This window comes from Carcharodon carcharias, chromosome 19 (genome assembly GCF_017639515.1).
Source record: "Carcharodon carcharias isolate sCarCar2 chromosome 19, sCarCar2.pri, whole genome shotgun sequence".
In the NCBI taxonomy this organism is placed as follows: domain Eukaryota; kingdom Metazoa; phylum Chordata; class Chondrichthyes; order Lamniformes; family Lamnidae; genus Carcharodon; species Carcharodon carcharias.
The window spans coordinates 91,850,530-91,866,151 of NC_054485.1; the positions used below are offsets into that span (position 1 = coordinate 91,850,530).

Below are 15,622 nucleotides of genomic sequence, written 5' to 3' on the forward strand. Positions count from 1 at the left end.
CATTTGGGGTTGATTTATATCTCTCTTGTCATTTAGGGGTGATTTCTCACTCTCCCTTTGTGTTTGGGGTTGATTTATCTCTCTCTCTGCATTTGGGGGTGATTTCTCTCTCTCACGATGTTTGGGGATGATGTCGCTCTCTCTCTCTCTGTGTTTGCAGGTGATGTCTCTCTCTATCACTCTCCCTCTGTGTTTGGGGTTGATTTCTCTCACTGTCTCTCTGTTTGGGGGTGATTTTTCTCTCTATGTGTTTGAGGGGTGATTTCTCTCCGTCCCTCTCTCTCTCTGTTGTGGGGTAATTTCTCTCTCTCTGGGGGTGATTCTCTCCCTCTCCATGTTTGGGGGCGATTTCTCTCTCTCTCTCTGTGTTTGAGGGTGTTTTCCCTCACTCTCTCTCTGGGTTTGGGGTTGATTTCTCTTCCTCTGTATATGGGGTGATTTCTCTCTCTGCGTGTGATTGGGGGTGATTTCACTCTCTCTCTCTCTCTGTGTTTGGGGAGTGACTTCTCTCTCTCTCTGTGGTTCAGGGGTGATTTTGCTCTCTCTCTGTGTTTGGGGTGATTTCTCTCTCTCTCTCTCTGTGTGTGTGTGTTTGGGGGTGATTCTCTCCCTCTCTGTTTTTTGGGGCAATTTCTCTCTCTCTCTGTTTGGGGGTGATTTCTCACCCTTTCTCTCTCTCTCTCTGTGTTTGGGGTTGATTTATCTCTCTCTGTCTCTGCATTTGGGGTTGATTTATATCTCTCTTGTCATTTGGGGGTGATTTCTCACTCTCCCTTTGTGTTTGGGGTTGATTTATCTCTCTCTCTGCATTTGGGGGTGATTTCTCTCTCTCTCTCACGATGTTTGGGGATGATGTCGCTCTCTCTCTCTCTGTGTTTGCAGGTGATGTCTCTCTCTCTCTCTATCACTCTCCCTCTGTGTTTGGGGTTGATTTCTCTCACTGTCTCTCTGTTTGGGGGTGATTTTTCTCTCTATGTGTTTGAGGGGTGATTTCTCTCCGTCCCTCTCTCTCTCTGTTGTGGGGTAATTTCTCTCTCTCTGTTTGGGGGTGATTCTCTCCCTCTCCATGTTTGGGGGCGATTTCTCTCTCTCTCTCTGTGTTTGAGGGTGTTTTCTCTCACTTTCTCTCTGGGTTTGGGGTTGATTTCTCTTCCTCTGTATATGGGGTGATTTCTCTCTCTGCGTGTGATTGGTGGTGATTTCACTCTCTCTCTCTCTCTGTAGTTTGGGGGTGATTTCTCTCTCTCTCTCCGTTTGGGGTGGTTTTGCTCAGATTTGCTGTGATTCTTCGCCGGAAGCGGATGGAAGCCGACCATGAGCTGCTCCATTTCCGGTTCCGGCGGTCAGAGGTTGTGAAGATGGCGGAACCCCATCCGCTGTGCTGAGTAGCTCTCCATGTTTCTCCGGTGTTGGTGGGGGGAGGTCGGTCTTCAGGTCCGGCTGCGCCCTGGAGCCTCGGCCTGGATCAGCAACGGGGCCCCGAGCCATGTTCGGGACCGAGTCGGGAAGGAGAGGCGGCAGCGGCGTCGGGTGGAGGAGATCGAGGCCCGGAGTGGGAGCGGGGAGGTGAGAGGAGGAGGAATGGAAGCGAGAGAGGGAGGATTGAGAGGGCAGAGGGCGTGCACTGGGTTATGGGCGTGCACGGGGGTATGGGCGTGCACGGGGGTATGGGCGTGCACGGGGGGAGGGGGCAGGGGGCGTGCCCAAGGGGAGGGGGCAGGGGGCATGCACGAGGGGAGGGGGCAGGGGGCGTGCACGGGGGAGGGGGCAGGGGGCGTGCACGGGGGAGGGGGGGCAGGGGGCGTGCACGGGGGGCGGGGGCGTGCCCAAGGGGAGGGGGCAGGGGGCGTGCACGGGGGAGGGGGGCAGGGGGCGTGCACGGGGGAGGGGGGCAGGGGGCGTGCACGGGGGAGGGGGGCAGGGGGCGTGCACAGGGGAGGGGGAGAGGGCAGTGTGCAAGAGATGTGTAACCGTGGAGGGGGAGGCTGTAGGGATGTGGTCAGTGGGGGAATGGGTGAGGCGTATTAGTGTGTGGTGGTGACGGTGTGGCAGGGCTTAAGTGGGAGGTGAGGAGGAGGCAATAAGAGGTGTTATCGCCTGGAAGGAGGGTGGTTTTTCAGGGGTTTGGGGTCCCTAGGACAGTTTAGGGGTGTGGGGATGTGGTTTGAGGATGTGTGGGACTTTGGGAGGATAGAGAGCGTGTTGTGCATAGGCTGGGAAGTGGAGGGGAGTGTGTGGAGTGGGGGCTGGTGTTAGCCTTTCACTAACCACCCAGTGATGCAGATGCACCGGCAGTATCCAGAAATTACAATCGGAGTGAAGAGGAAGGAGATTGGCGAGCGGGGATTCTGCTCCTGATAGTCCCTTGTCTTTCGTCAGCGCCCAGGGTTAATGCTGCAGTGCACAGGTTCAAATAACTGAATTTCCGATTCTCACAGGGCCGGGCAGAGCAGCCCTGGTTGGAGCCCGAGGTGATCACTTACTCCGTGCCAACACCGCCCGGAGAGAAAAAAGGTAGGAGCGAATGCTGAAACTTCAATCTGGGTGAGGATACATAGCTTGTAGTACGCTGCATTGACTCCCATGAGAACCCTAAACACTGCAATCAATCAATCACCACTCGAGTTTATCCTGTGAGGGTGTCATGCATGTAGAAATTACATAGTTGTTCTTGTTATGGGGCAGAGGAGTGAGGCATACTGAACTTGAGTATTGCTGAAAAAAGAGACATGTCAAAGCTTTTTGTCTTGCACTCATCAGGACACTTCGCAAGAAATCAATATAAGGGGAAACCAGATTGATGGTGGTGGTGGTGGTTAGCACCCCTGCAGGTATGACAAGTTTTAATGACTCCCACTTTGTTATAAGTCCAGGCTGGGGAGACAGACCATCTGCTGCTCCCTTGTTTTATTGGTAGAAATGGGTCCACATAAGGATAGGGGTACAATTCCACAATGATGAAGGTAGAGCTTTGCGCTGTAGTTACTGTTGGCTACAGTTCTGGAAACTTCTAGCTTGCAAATCGTGATCTGTAGCAGCCATGTTTTTGGTCCAGCAAATCCCATTTTTAAATAAGCAGAAAGTAAAGTTTGATTTACACGGTTTATGATCTCTGATGTGTCTTATGGACATAACACTCTTCATAATCCAATCCCTCAATCAATCTGCGCGCTGTCCTCTGGATTGGTAAACTAAGATGGGCTGAATGGCCTTGCTCATGCATAAAGGTTTTGAGACCGGGCTCTGTCCTGATAAAATGTTGATTGTCGGGGTGTTTTACTGAGGGAACCTGGAATTCTATAAATAGGCTCCAAAGACTTTTGTCTCACCCAAAGTCCTGGGATGCTGGGTGGGGGAGGAGGGGGTGTTGACTTGGATGTTTTTAGAGGCTCTGTCAATTGTCTGGAACGTTGAAAGAGTTGGGTGTTTTCAAACTTCATGCTTCTGTCACAGATACCTCAGTGCCGCTGCCAGACTCGTACAGTCCCCAGTATGTGGAGGCTGCCTGGTATCCCTGGTGGGAGCGGCAAGGCTTCTTCAAACCCGAGTATCATGTGAGTATGGCGTGTACATGTGACCAATCTGAGGGAGCAGAGATTGTGGGGGGATTAGTGGGGTGGATGCAAGTTGCTTTGGATGAGGATCTGTGCAACTGTAGTGGTTAGGAATCAGGACAAGATGTGTGTGTGAGCATCGTGCAATTTTTCACACTGAGTGAAGGGAACAGTTCACGGCTGGGTATGCGTGTTCCCTGCTCATGCAAAGTATGCTTCCCTCCCATGAGTATGCCTCCAATACACTCCCCTTTGTAGGAGAGACGGGAAGAGGGGTAATAGGAGGGTGGGGAGGAATGGAGGGAAAGCCGGAGGGGGTGATGCAGGATTCGGGGGTGGAGGGGCAGAGATGAGAGCCAGAAGGGGAGGGGAGGAGAGAAAATTGGCGTAGGTCTGAGTGAGAATCATCAGGTGCTGAGGTGCTTGGCCATGGTGTAACCATCTTAACTGCTGCTTCTTCCACAGGAACGCTTGCCTCATCGTGAGGACTCAACCTTTTCCCTGTGTATTCCTCCACCCAATGTGACTGGCTCCCTCCACCTGGGTCATGCTCTAACTGTTGCAATCCAGGATGCTGTGGTTCGATGGTAAATGTTTGATCAGTACAATTGGTCACAGCCACTGCTTTACACTGATCTGCAGTGCCGCTGGCTACACATCTGTCTCTGTATAACACTGGGGTACAGTGCTGGTGGGTACAGGTCTGTTCCTGTGTAACACTGGTGCACAGTGCTGGTGGGTACAAGTCTGTCACTGTACAACACTGGAATACAGTACTGCTGGGTACAAGCCTGACTGCATAAAACTGGGATACAGTATTGTTAGGTATAGGTCTGTCACTATAACACTAGGAGACAGTACTGGTGGGTCCAAGCCCGACTTTGCCTAACTGGGGTACAGTTTTTTTTAATTCATTCATGGGATGTGGGCTTTACTGGCTGGGCCAGCATTTATTGCCCATCCCTAGTTGCCCTTGAGAAGATGGTGGTGAGCTGCCTTCTTGAACTGCTGCAGTCCATGTGATATAGGTACACCCACAGGGCTTTTAGGAAGGGAGTTCCAGGATTTTGACCCAGCGACAGTGAAGGAATGATGATATATTTCCAAGTCAGGATGGTGAGTGACTTGGAGGGGAAGTTCCAAGCGGTGGTGTTCCCACTATCTGCTGCCCTTGTCCTTCTAGATGGTAGTGGTCGTGGGTTTGGAAGGTGTTGCCAAGGAACCTTGGCGAATTCCTGCAGTGCATCTTGTAGATGGTACACACTGCTGCTACTGTGCGTTGGTGTTATACAGAGACAGACCTGTAGCCAGCAGCACTGTACCCCAGTGTTATACTGTGACAGACCTGGGGGGGAGTGCATGTTTGTGGATGTGGTACCAATCAAGCGGGCTGCTTTGTCTTGGACGGTGTCCAGCTTCTTCAGTGCTGTAGGAGCTGCACTCATCCAGGCAAGTGGGGGGTATTCCATCACATTCCTGACTTGTGCCTTGTAGATGGTGGACAGGCTTTGGTGAGTCAGGTGGTGGGTTACCCGTCACACTATTCCTAGTCTCTGACCTGCTCTTGTAGCCACATTATTTATATGGCTAGTCCAGTTCAGTTTCTGGTCACTGGTAACTCCCAGGATGTTGATACTGGGGGTTTCAGTGATGGTAATGCCATTGAACATCAAGGAGCGATGGTTGGATTCTCTCTTGTTGAAGACGGTCATTGCCTTGCACTTGTCTGGCACAAATGTTACTTACCACTTGTCAGCCCTAGCCTGGATATTGTCCAGGTCTTGCTGCATTTGGACATGGACTGCTTCAGTTTCTGAGGAGTTGTGAATGGTGCTGAACATTATGCAATCATCAGTGAACATCCCCACTTCTGACCTTATGATGGAAGGAAGGTCATTGATGAAGCAGCTGAAGATGGTTGGGCCGAGGACAGTACCCTGAGGGACTCCTGTAGTGATGTCCTGGAGCTGAGATGACTGACCTCCAACAACCACAACCATCTTTCCTGAGAGTTTTCCCCTGATTCCCATTGACTCCAGTTTTGCTAGGGCTCCTTGATGCCACACTTGATCAAATGCTGCCTTGGTGTCAAGGGCAGTCACTCTCGCCTTACCTTGGGAGTTCAGCTCTTTTGTTTGAACCAAGGCTGTAACGAGGTCAGGAACTGAGTGGCCCTGGCAGAACCCAAACTGAGCATCAGTGAGCAAGTTATTGCTAAATAAGTGCCGCTTGATAGCCCTGTTGATGACCCTTTCCGCTACTTTACTGATGATGGAGAGTAGACTGATAGGGCGGTAATGGCCAGGTTGGATTTGTCCTGCTTTTTGCGTATCAGGACATACCTGTGCAATTTTCCACATAGCCGGGGAGATGACTGTGTTGTAGCTGTACTGGAACAGCTTGGCTAGGGGCGCGGCAAATTCTGGAGTACAAATCTTCAGTACTATTGCTGAAACGTTGTCAGGGCCCATAGCTTTTGCAGCATCCAGTGCCTTCAGCCGTTTCTTGATATCATGTGGAGTGAATCGAATTAGCTGAAGGCTGGCATCTGTGATGCTTGGGACCTCCAGAGGAGGCCAAGATGGATCATCCACTGGGCACTTCTGGCTGAACGTTGCAGTGGATGCTTCAGCCTTACCTTTTCCACTGATGTGCTGGGCTCCTCCATCATTAAGGATGGGGATATTTGTGGAGCCACCTCCTCCAGCAAGCTGTTTACTTGTCCACCACCGTTCACGACTGGATGTGGCAGTGGCAGGACTGCAAAGCTTAGATTTGATCCATTGGTTGTGAGATCACTTGGCTCTATCTGTCACTTGCTGCTTATGCTTTTTGGCACGCAAGTAGTCCTGTTTTAAAGCTTCGCCAGGTTGACACCTGATTTTTAGGTATACCTGGTGCTGCTCCTGGCATGCTCTCCTGCACTCTTCATTTAACCAGAGTTGATCCCCTGGCTTGATGGTAATGGTGGAGTGGGGAATATGCTGGGCCTTGAGGTTACAGATTATGTTAGAGTACAAATCTGCTGCTGCTGATGGCCCACAGCGCCTCATGGATGCCCAGTCTTGAGTTGCTAGGTCTGTTCGAAATTTATCCCATTTAGCACGGTGGTAGTGCCACATAACACAATGGAGGGTATCCTCAATGTGAAGACGGGACTTCGTCTCCACAACAACTATGCGGTGATTACTCCTGCGACACTGTCATGGACAGTTGCATCTGTGACAGGTAGGTTGGTGAGGATGAGGTCAAGTATGTTTTTCCCTCTTGTTCCCTCACCACCTGCAGCAGACCCAGTCTAGCAGCTTTGTCCTTTAGGACTTGGCCAGCTCGGTCAGTAGTGGTGCTACCAAGCCACCCTTGATGATAGACATTGAAGTCCCCCACCCAGAGTACATTCTGCACCCTTGCCACCCTCAGTGCTTCCTCCAAGTGATGTTCAACATGGAGGTGCACTGATTCATCAGCTGAGGGAGGGCGGTACGTGGTAATCAGCAGGAGGTTTCCTTGCCCATGTTTGACCTGATGCCATGAGACTTCATGGGGTCTGGAGTCACTGTGGAGGACTCCCAGGACAACTCCTTCCCAAATGTATACCACTGTGCCTCCACCTCTGTTGTGTCTGCCCTGCTGGTGGGATAGAACATGCCCAGGGTTGGTGATGTTGGAGTCTGGGACATTATTTGTAAGGTATGATTCTGTGAGGATGACTATGTCAAGCTGTTGCTTGACTAGTCTGTGAGACAGATCTCCCAATTTTGGGACTAGACCCCAGATGTTTGTAAGGAGGACTTTGCAGGTTCGATAGGGCTGAGATTGCTCTTGTCGTTTACGGCGCCTGGGTGGTCTGTAAGTCCATCACTGTATAACACTGGGGTAACAGTGCTGGTGGGTACAGGTCTGTCCCTGTATGACACTGGGGTACAGTGATGGTGGGTACAGGTCTGTCACTGTATAACACTGGGGTACAGTGCTGGTGGGTACAGGTCTGTCACTGTGCCAATTTTGAGATGAATTAAGGGTCTCTAGAAATGTCATGGTGAAATGTATTTATATAGCACTCGTGACCGTCTGACACCCGTGAACACACAGAAAAGGCAATGTTAAGCTGAGCACGTAGTCGGGAGTTCAAAGTGTATGACTTTTTCTTTCAGGCGAAGGATGCAGGGCTGGAAGGTCCTCTGGGTTCCTGGCTGTGACCATGCGGGAATCGCCACTCAGGTGAGTCTTGCTTAGGTCTCTCAATGTCATCTGTGTTTGTGCCTGGGTTCTCATCCAGTCCTGTGTTGTGGTCCAAATGTTGAAGGGCACAGTTGGCAAGATAGAGATGGATTGTTGGGCGGATGGTGGGGGTCCTACGGAAAACAACCTTAGCCTATCCAGTCTCTCTTCATAGCTGAAACTCTCCAGCCCAGGCAACTACCTGGTGATTCTCCCCTGCACCCTCTCCAGTGCATTCACACCCTTCCTTTGGTGTGGCTATTAGAACTGCACACAGCACACAGAGAGAATGATAGAACTCTGTGATGTCTGTCCACGACATCCTGGTAGCAATGACAAGCATCATCAATGTGCAGGCATCAGCAATGTGTCCAGGGAGTGTGAAGCCAGGCACAGATGAGATGTATCCCAGGCTGCTATGTGAGACTAGGGAGAAGATTGCAGGGGCTCTGACACTAATTTTCAAATCCTCTCTAGCCACAGGAGAGGTGCCAGAGGACTGGAGGACAACGAATGTGGTACCATTATTCAAGAAGGGTAGTAGGGATAAACCAGGTAATTACAGGCCAGTGAGTCTAACATAAGTGGTAGGGAAACGACTCGAAAAAATTCTGAAGGACAGGGTTAATCTCCACTTGGAGAGGCAGAGATAGTCAGCATGGCTTTGTCAGGGGGAGATCACATCTAACAAATTTGATTGAATTTTTCCGAGGAGATGACTAGTTGTCTAGATGAGGGTAGTGCAGTTGATGTAGTCGACATGGACTTCAGTAAGGCTTTTGACAAGGTCCTGCATGAGAGAATGGTCAAAAAGGTAAGAGCCCCTGGGATCCAGGACAATTTGACAAATTGGATCCAAAATTGGCTGAATCCCCTTTATCAATTCTGTTAGTAATATCCTCAGAAAAACTCCCAGCAGGTTCGTCAAGCATGAGTTCCCATTCGTAAATCCATGTTGACTACGCCCAATCAGACCAAGTGTTCATTTATCACAGCCTTTAGAATAGATTCTAGCATTTTTCTACTACTGATGTTCGGCTAACAGGTCTGTAGTTCCATGTTTTCTCCCTCCCCCCCCTTGAATAGTGCCCTTGAGGATCTTGGGGCCCAGGCAGCTGATGGCATGGTCGCTAGTGGCAAGACAGTGGAAATCGTTATGGAAGAGTCCATTGTCATGACGGGTGATTGCTGGAAGATTGTTCAGTGAGTAGGTTAGAGCCAGGACCAATGCTCTTTCTCCCTTTTGGCAGGTGGTTGTGGAGAAGCAGCTGTGGAGGGAGCAAGGACTCAGGCGACAGGACCTGACTCGAGCCGCATTCCTGAAGGAGGTGTGGCGGTGGAAGGAAGAGTAAGTACTGCTCTGAGATTTCGCCAACTCGGCTCGGCATCCCTGAGACGGGCCGTCTCAGCCCGTGACCGTCGGTGCCGGCCGTGGTTCAGTGGGTAGCATGCTCAGCTCTGAGCTAGGAGGTCGGGGCTTCAAGTTCCAGTCTGCAGCACAAAAATCTACCCTGACTCTCCAGGTGCAGTACTGAGGGAGTGCTGCACTGTCAGAGGGTGAATACTGAGGGAGTGCTGCATCGTTGGAGGGTCAGTGCAGAGGGAGCACTGCACAGTAATCAACGTTACTGAAATGAAATATTCTGGTCGCCAGCATTTTACCGTTTGTGGTCTATGGCCACATGCGCATTGGCTGCTGTATTTTCCTTAACTCGGCAGTGATGACATTTGACAACATGTTTCATTGACTGTAAAGAGCGTGGGGGCTGTCCCGATGGATATGAAATGTGTAGGAATTCAAGTCTGTCTTTGTACCTCTCGCATTGTGCTTGGCAGGAAAGGGGGTGAGATCTACCATCAGCTCCGACGGTTGGGCTCTTCGCTGGACTGGGACCGGGCCCGTTTCACCATGGATGCGGTGAGTCGCCATGGAAAAGGCTCCTCGCGCTTTATTGGTGACACAGGCAGGTCGTGCATAGGCAGCTTTCAACCCTCTTCCTGCTGGATCTCATTCCAAGGACGACTGCTGCATCTCTCCTTTCTGCTCTACCCATATAAAACACTGGCTAGATCTCAGGTGGAGTGTTGTGTCCAGTTATGGATACTGCGCTTTAGGAAAGATTTCAAGGCCTTGGAGGGGGAGATTTACCCGAATGGCATCCAGAATGAGGGACTTCAGTTAATGTGGAAAGCCTGTGGGATTGTTCTCCTTAGAGCAAGAAGGAGAGTTGATTGAAGTCTTCAAAATTTTTTGATAGAGTAAATAAGGAGAACCTCTTTGCCGCGGCAGGAGGGTCAGTACAGGAGGGGGACGTGGATTTAACTTGTTCCGCAAAAGAGTGAGAGGGAAATTGAGGTGAGTTACGTTTTTTTGCAGCGAGCTGAGATCGGGAATGTGCTGCCTGAGAGGGCGGTGGAAGCAGATTCCGTAATAACTCTCAGAAGGGAAATAGTTGAAAGAGAAAAATTTGCAGAGCTATGGGGAGGGGGGAGGGGGGGGTGGAGAGGGGGGAGAGGGGGATGGTTGTTGGGGGAAAAGTGGGACTAATTGAGAAGCTCTTTTAAAGAGCCAGCACAGGTACAATGGCCCAGATGGATTCCTCCTCCCGTGCTGTATTATTCAGTAATTGTCGCTCCTGTTCTGCCCCGGGCTCTGTTACTTCCTTGATCAGCCAGAAACCCACTGCCACGGTTGCCCATCTCGAAGCTAAGCTGCTGGACAGCTCCCCCACGCTTGCTCTTTGAGATGGAGTGGGTGTGGATTCCTCCTGCTGCTCGGCCTAGATATGGGAACAGCTGAAGACCGGAGGATCCCTGAACCTTCATAAGGGAAGGCGGGTGGAATTTACCCAGCTGAAAGGCAGCGGGACGCTGGTAGAACACTGGCTGCAGTGTGCAGCTCAGGCGCACTGACCTGTGGCACGTGCTGCAGGCACCCCCCCCCCCCCCCCCCGCCCCCCCCCCCCCCCCCCCCCCGCCCCCCGTACCGCCACAGGCCAGCGAGCGGCTGAGAGACTCCGTTTGCCGTCGCTGTGTGAATTTGCTGCCGTCATCGTGGCTCCTCGCGCTGACATTAACCGTTAGCCTGAGCGGCTTGAGACGAGGCTTCACTTCCACCCGGTGCCTGTTTCTCGACGTGTAGTCGCGACTGGAGTCTCACCCGCTGGCTTCTTTCCCGTCATCTTCACAGGGCTACTCTGAGGCTGTGACTGAGGCGTTCGTGCAGCTGCATGAAGCCGGCCTGGTGTACCGCAGCCAGAGGCTGGTGAACTGGTCGTGTGCCCTGAACTCCGCCATCTCCGACATCGAGGTACAGTCGCCGGCCGTGTCCGTTTCAACAACTGACGTTTCATAAAGTGCTTTGCGCAATCCTCCTGGGCAAACTTTGACAGCGATTCACACACGATGGAGAGCATGGGGCTTAGGCAGCTGAGAGCATGGAGGCCAATGCTGAAGCAGTTTAAAATCAGGGAAGCTGAGGCGGCCAGCAATGCAAGATTACAAATATCTCAGAGGGCTGTGGGTTTGGAGGAGATTACGGAGACAGGGGAGGGGTAAGGCCACGGAAGGATTTCAAAACAGGGACGAGAATTATAAAATCAGGATGTTTCTTGACCGGGAGCCATGTAGGTCAGCGAGCACAGGGCTGGTAGGGGAATGAGACTTGGCGTGAGTTAAGACATGGGCAGCTGAGTTTTTGGATGACCTCCAGTTTACGGAGTCTGGAGTGTGGGAGACCAGCCAGAGATGCGTTGAGGATAGTCGAGTCAAGAGGTAACAGGGCATGGGTGAGGGTTTCAGCAGCAGATGAGCCGGGACAGGTGTGATGTTACGGAGATGGAAATAGGCAGGCAAGGATAGGCAGCGCAAAGCTCATCTCTGGTCAGATATGACACTGATGTTGTGAGCACTCTGGGTTCAGCCTCTGGTGCCAGGGAGAGGGATGGGGTTGGTAGCTGAGGAATGGAGTTTGTGGCACAAAAGATGATGGCTTCAGTCTCCCCAGTGTTTAGTTGAAGGAAATTCCTGCTTATCCAGTACTGGACATTGCTCTGGTAGGAGGCACCCAGACAAAGAACAGAACCTTAAAATTAGAGCAGGAAGCACTTCTTCACGCAAAGGGTAGTGGAAAATGATGGAAAGGCCATGGATTTAGGGGAAATAATTGGAGCTGTTGAGGCTGGGATCAGTATATTTTTGCCAGATAAGGGCTTTGCGGGTTTTGGTAGAAAGGCAGCTGAGGGGAGATGAGTTGCAAATCCAGTTGAAGGATGGAGCAGGCTCAGGGCCTGAATGGCCTCCTCCTGTTCTTAGATCAACTCCAGGCTGAGCGGCCCCCTCCTATTCACAGTGGAAGGTTACAATGACCCCTTCACTCACCCGATTTACTCGTTCTCCCTTTCCTGGTTCACCCAATGTTTACACGCAGTGCCTTTCTTAAACGTGCAGGTGGAGAGCCGGGAACTGAGTGGCCGCAGCTACATCTCCATCCCCGGCTACCAGGACAAGGTGGCTTTTGGCGAGCTGGTGCACTTCGCATACCTGACGGAAGATTCCGGTGAGTTTCTGCGCGACGCTCTGCTGACTGTTCTCTGAAAGCGTTTGATGGAGCCTGGAGTGTAAGGCATTATCCTTTCCCCCTCTGGGACTGCGTGGGACAGTGGGTCAGACACTGTCCTTTCCCCCTCTGGGACTGGGTGGGACAGTGGCTCAGAAACTGTCCTTTCCCCCTCTGGGACTGGGTGGGACAGTGGGTCAGACACTGTCCTTTCCCCCTCTGGGACTGCGTGGGACAGTGGGTCAGACACTGTCCTTTCCCCCTCTGGGACTGGGTGGGACAGTGGGTCAGACACTGTCCTTTCCCCCTCTGGGACTGGGTGGGACAGTGGGTCAGACACTGTCCTTTTCCCCCCTCTGCGACCTAGGTATTTATCTAATCCAGATTGTGGGGGTGCTGGGGTGTTTCAGGTGCCCTCTGGGGCAGTGCAGCCCAACAGTTCCTGAGGGGATCACTTCAGTAATCACATTAGGTTTATGCACAAGTCCTGTTACAGTCAGAACTGTTGCAGTTGCTTCTTGTGGGTGAGATTCAGTGACAGCGAGTCCGGTGTGAGCCCATGGAGGGGTGCAGGTGGGGCGGGAACTGAATTCTGGTGATGTTGATTGTCCCCAGAACTTGGGGATGAGGGAAGCGGGAACCCAGAGAAGCTGCACTGTGTTAGATTTCTCATTGGTTCAAACCTAGTGCTCTCCTGATCCTTCATTAAGTAAGCAGATTCAAAATGCATGAGATAATAAAATACCTGACAAAGGTTTTTTCAGTTCCTGACAGCAAACTGATTAGCATATGCAATCAGAATGTCTGTATACTCACATGTAGACGATCCATTGGGCTTTACATCCAGAGGCAATTTGTAGTCTTAAGTCTCCACTTGTACTAAAGATCAGTGTGTTATGTGTTGAGCCCTTTTACTTCCTATTCCATGTTCTACACCTCCTACTGATTTATATTGGTAGTGTTTACATTCTCCTTTATTTTACTTTCCCATGTTCCTCTTTACCCGTGTCAAGCCGTCATCTTGTTATATGTTTTTTATTTGCCCTTGAACTGAGTGGCTTGCCCAGCCTTTTCAGAGGGCAATTGAGAGCCAGCCACGTTGCTGTGAGCCTGGAGTCATGTGTAGGCCTGGCTGGATAAGGTTGGCAGATTCCCTTCTCTGAAAGACATTAGTGAACCAGATGGGTTTTTACGAGAGGCAGTGGTAGTTTCGTGGGCACCATTACTGAGGCGAGCTTTCGTTTTCAGATTTTACTAGTTGAATTTTTATGGTGGGATTTGAACTCATGCCCTCCCCTCGTTACCTTCTCAGAAGCAATTAAAGATGAGCACAAATGCTGGCCTTGTTCACATCCCATGAAAGACTAAAACAAAAATGCGCACTGTGCTGCACGTCACTTCACCTCCGCCCCATTGGATGGCACTGGGTAGGGGTGGGGGAAAGACCAATCCTGAGCCACATTACTGCACAGAATCACACAACTATTACGGCGCAGAAGGAAGCCATGTCTGTACCGGCTTTCCGAATCGGCCATTCTCCTGCCTTTTTCCCACGTAACCTTGCACATTGTTTCTATTTAAATAATCATCTAATGCCCACTTGAATGTCCCGATTAAAACTGCCTCCACCACACTTCCAGGCAGTGCATTCCAGACCCGAACCACTCGCAGTGTGAAAAAGTTTCTTCTCACGTTGCGTTTGCTGCTTTTACAAGTCACTCGATCCTTTTGCAAGCGGGAACAGTTTCTCCCTGTCTACCCTATCCAGCCCCCTTATAATTTTGAACACCTCTATCAAATTCCTCTTAGCCTTCTCCTCTCCAAGGACAACAGTCCCAACTTCTCCAATCTCTCTTCACAACTGAAGTTTCTCATTCCTGGAATCATTTTTGTAAACCTCTTCTGCGATCTCTCCAATCTGTTCACATCCTTCCTATAATGTGGCACCCAGAACTGTACCCAATACTCCAGCTAAGGTTTTTTTTCCTTTATTTGTTCCTGGGATATAGGTGTTGCTGGCTAAGCAACATTTATTGCCCATCCCTAATTGCCCTTGTTCAGAGAGCATTTAAGAGTCAGCCGCATTGCTGTGGGTCTGGAGTCATGGGTAAACCAGACCAGGTAAGGAGGCAGATTTCCTTCCCTAAAGGACATTAGTGAACCGATTGGGTTTTTGCCACAATCGGCAGCAGTTTCGAGGTTGTCATTAGACTTTTAATTCCAGATTTTTATTGAATTCAAATTTCACCATCTGTTGTAGTGGGATTTGAACCCGGGTCCCCAGAGCATTACCCTGGGTCCAAGGGCAGTGGCCACTATGCCACCACCTTCCCATAACTAGCGCTCCAGTTCTGCATAATTGCATTGCTCTTGTGCTCTGTGCCCCTATGAATAAAGCCCAGGATACTGTTTGCTTTATTAACTGCTCTCTCCACCTGACCTGCCATTTAATGAGTTATGTGCCCAGTACCCTCTACTCGCACAGTACGGGGTTAAATATTTTCAAACCCCCCACCACTCACTCACCCACCCATTCACACTCCTTTTCTCTGCTCAGGTGAGGAGGTTGTCGTGGCAACAACGCGGCCCGAAACCATGCTGGGTGACGTGGCAGTGGTGGTCCATCCAGGCGATGGCCGGTATACGGTGAGGCGGGTGGGGTGAGGTGGGCAGGGCGGGTGTGTTGAGGACACTGGGTGCACTGAAGTGTCGCGCAGCGGGATAATTGTCATCTTCAGATTAGAACAGATTAAAGGGGGTGAAATAAATGTTCTACTTTAAGCATGCTTGTGTGCACATTTTCTCTCTCTCTCTCTCTCTCTCTGCCCTGTGCTCTGCCCCCTCTGCCTCCCCCCTCCCTCTCTCTCCCCCCCTTTCCTGCATGTGAGCGCCCTGCCCCTCCCTCCCTCTGTCCCTCCCTCCCTCTGTCCCTCCCTCCCTCCATCCCTCTGTCTCTCCCTCTCTCGTGCATTCACTTAGTCTTCCTTCCGACATTCTCTCATGCTCCCTGCTGGGTTGTATCGAGCTCTTCGGTGCTGACTTCATTCCTTTTCTGTACGTTTTGACACCAGGACAGTCTGCTGTGGTGGGAGATTGGAATTGAGCACTCTCCAGTGAATAGTCACTTCATTAACTGTATCCTCTGCTTCCTCCTCCTTACAGCATCTCGTCGGGAAGCAGCTCCGTCATCCCTTCACAGGCCGTCTGCTGCCTGTTCTCGCCGATACGCTGGTCGACCGTGAGTTCGGCACAGGTAATAGCTCAGAGCAAATCTCATTCCTGTGTAATA

The 15,622-nt window shown here is 51.1% G+C and overlaps 1 protein-coding gene across 3 annotated transcripts in view; it reads left to right on the forward strand.

Moving 5' to 3' along the window:
• The first annotated feature begins 1,332 nt into the window (after window positions 1–1,332).
• The window catches only part of vars2 (valyl-tRNA synthetase 2, mitochondrial), a 46,000-nt gene continuing 31,710 nt past the window's right edge, over window positions 1,333–15,622 (forward strand). The window contains exons 1-11 of one of the 3 annotated variants that reach the window (XM_041212823.1): window positions 1,333–1,566; window positions 2,439–2,514; window positions 3,454–3,554; window positions 4,020–4,141; window positions 7,709–7,775; window positions 9,026–9,123; window positions 9,612–9,693; window positions 10,966–11,085; window positions 12,225–12,333; window positions 14,891–14,979; window positions 15,496–15,586. In XM_041212823.1, the coding sequence (XP_041068757.1) occupies window positions 1,396–1,566; window positions 2,439–2,514; window positions 3,454–3,554; window positions 4,020–4,141; window positions 7,709–7,775; window positions 9,026–9,123; window positions 9,612–9,693; window positions 10,966–11,085; window positions 12,225–12,333; window positions 14,891–14,979; window positions 15,496–15,586 (1,126 nt within the window). In that variant the 5' untranslated portion in view covers window positions 1,333–1,395. The remainder of the gene's footprint in view (window positions 1,567–2,438; window positions 2,515–3,453; window positions 3,555–4,019; window positions 4,142–7,708; window positions 7,776–9,025; window positions 9,124–9,611; window positions 9,694–10,965; window positions 11,086–12,224; window positions 12,334–14,890; window positions 14,980–15,495; window positions 15,587–15,622) is intronic. The other 2 variants (XM_041212824.1, XM_041212825.1) reach the window with 2 other exon arrangements.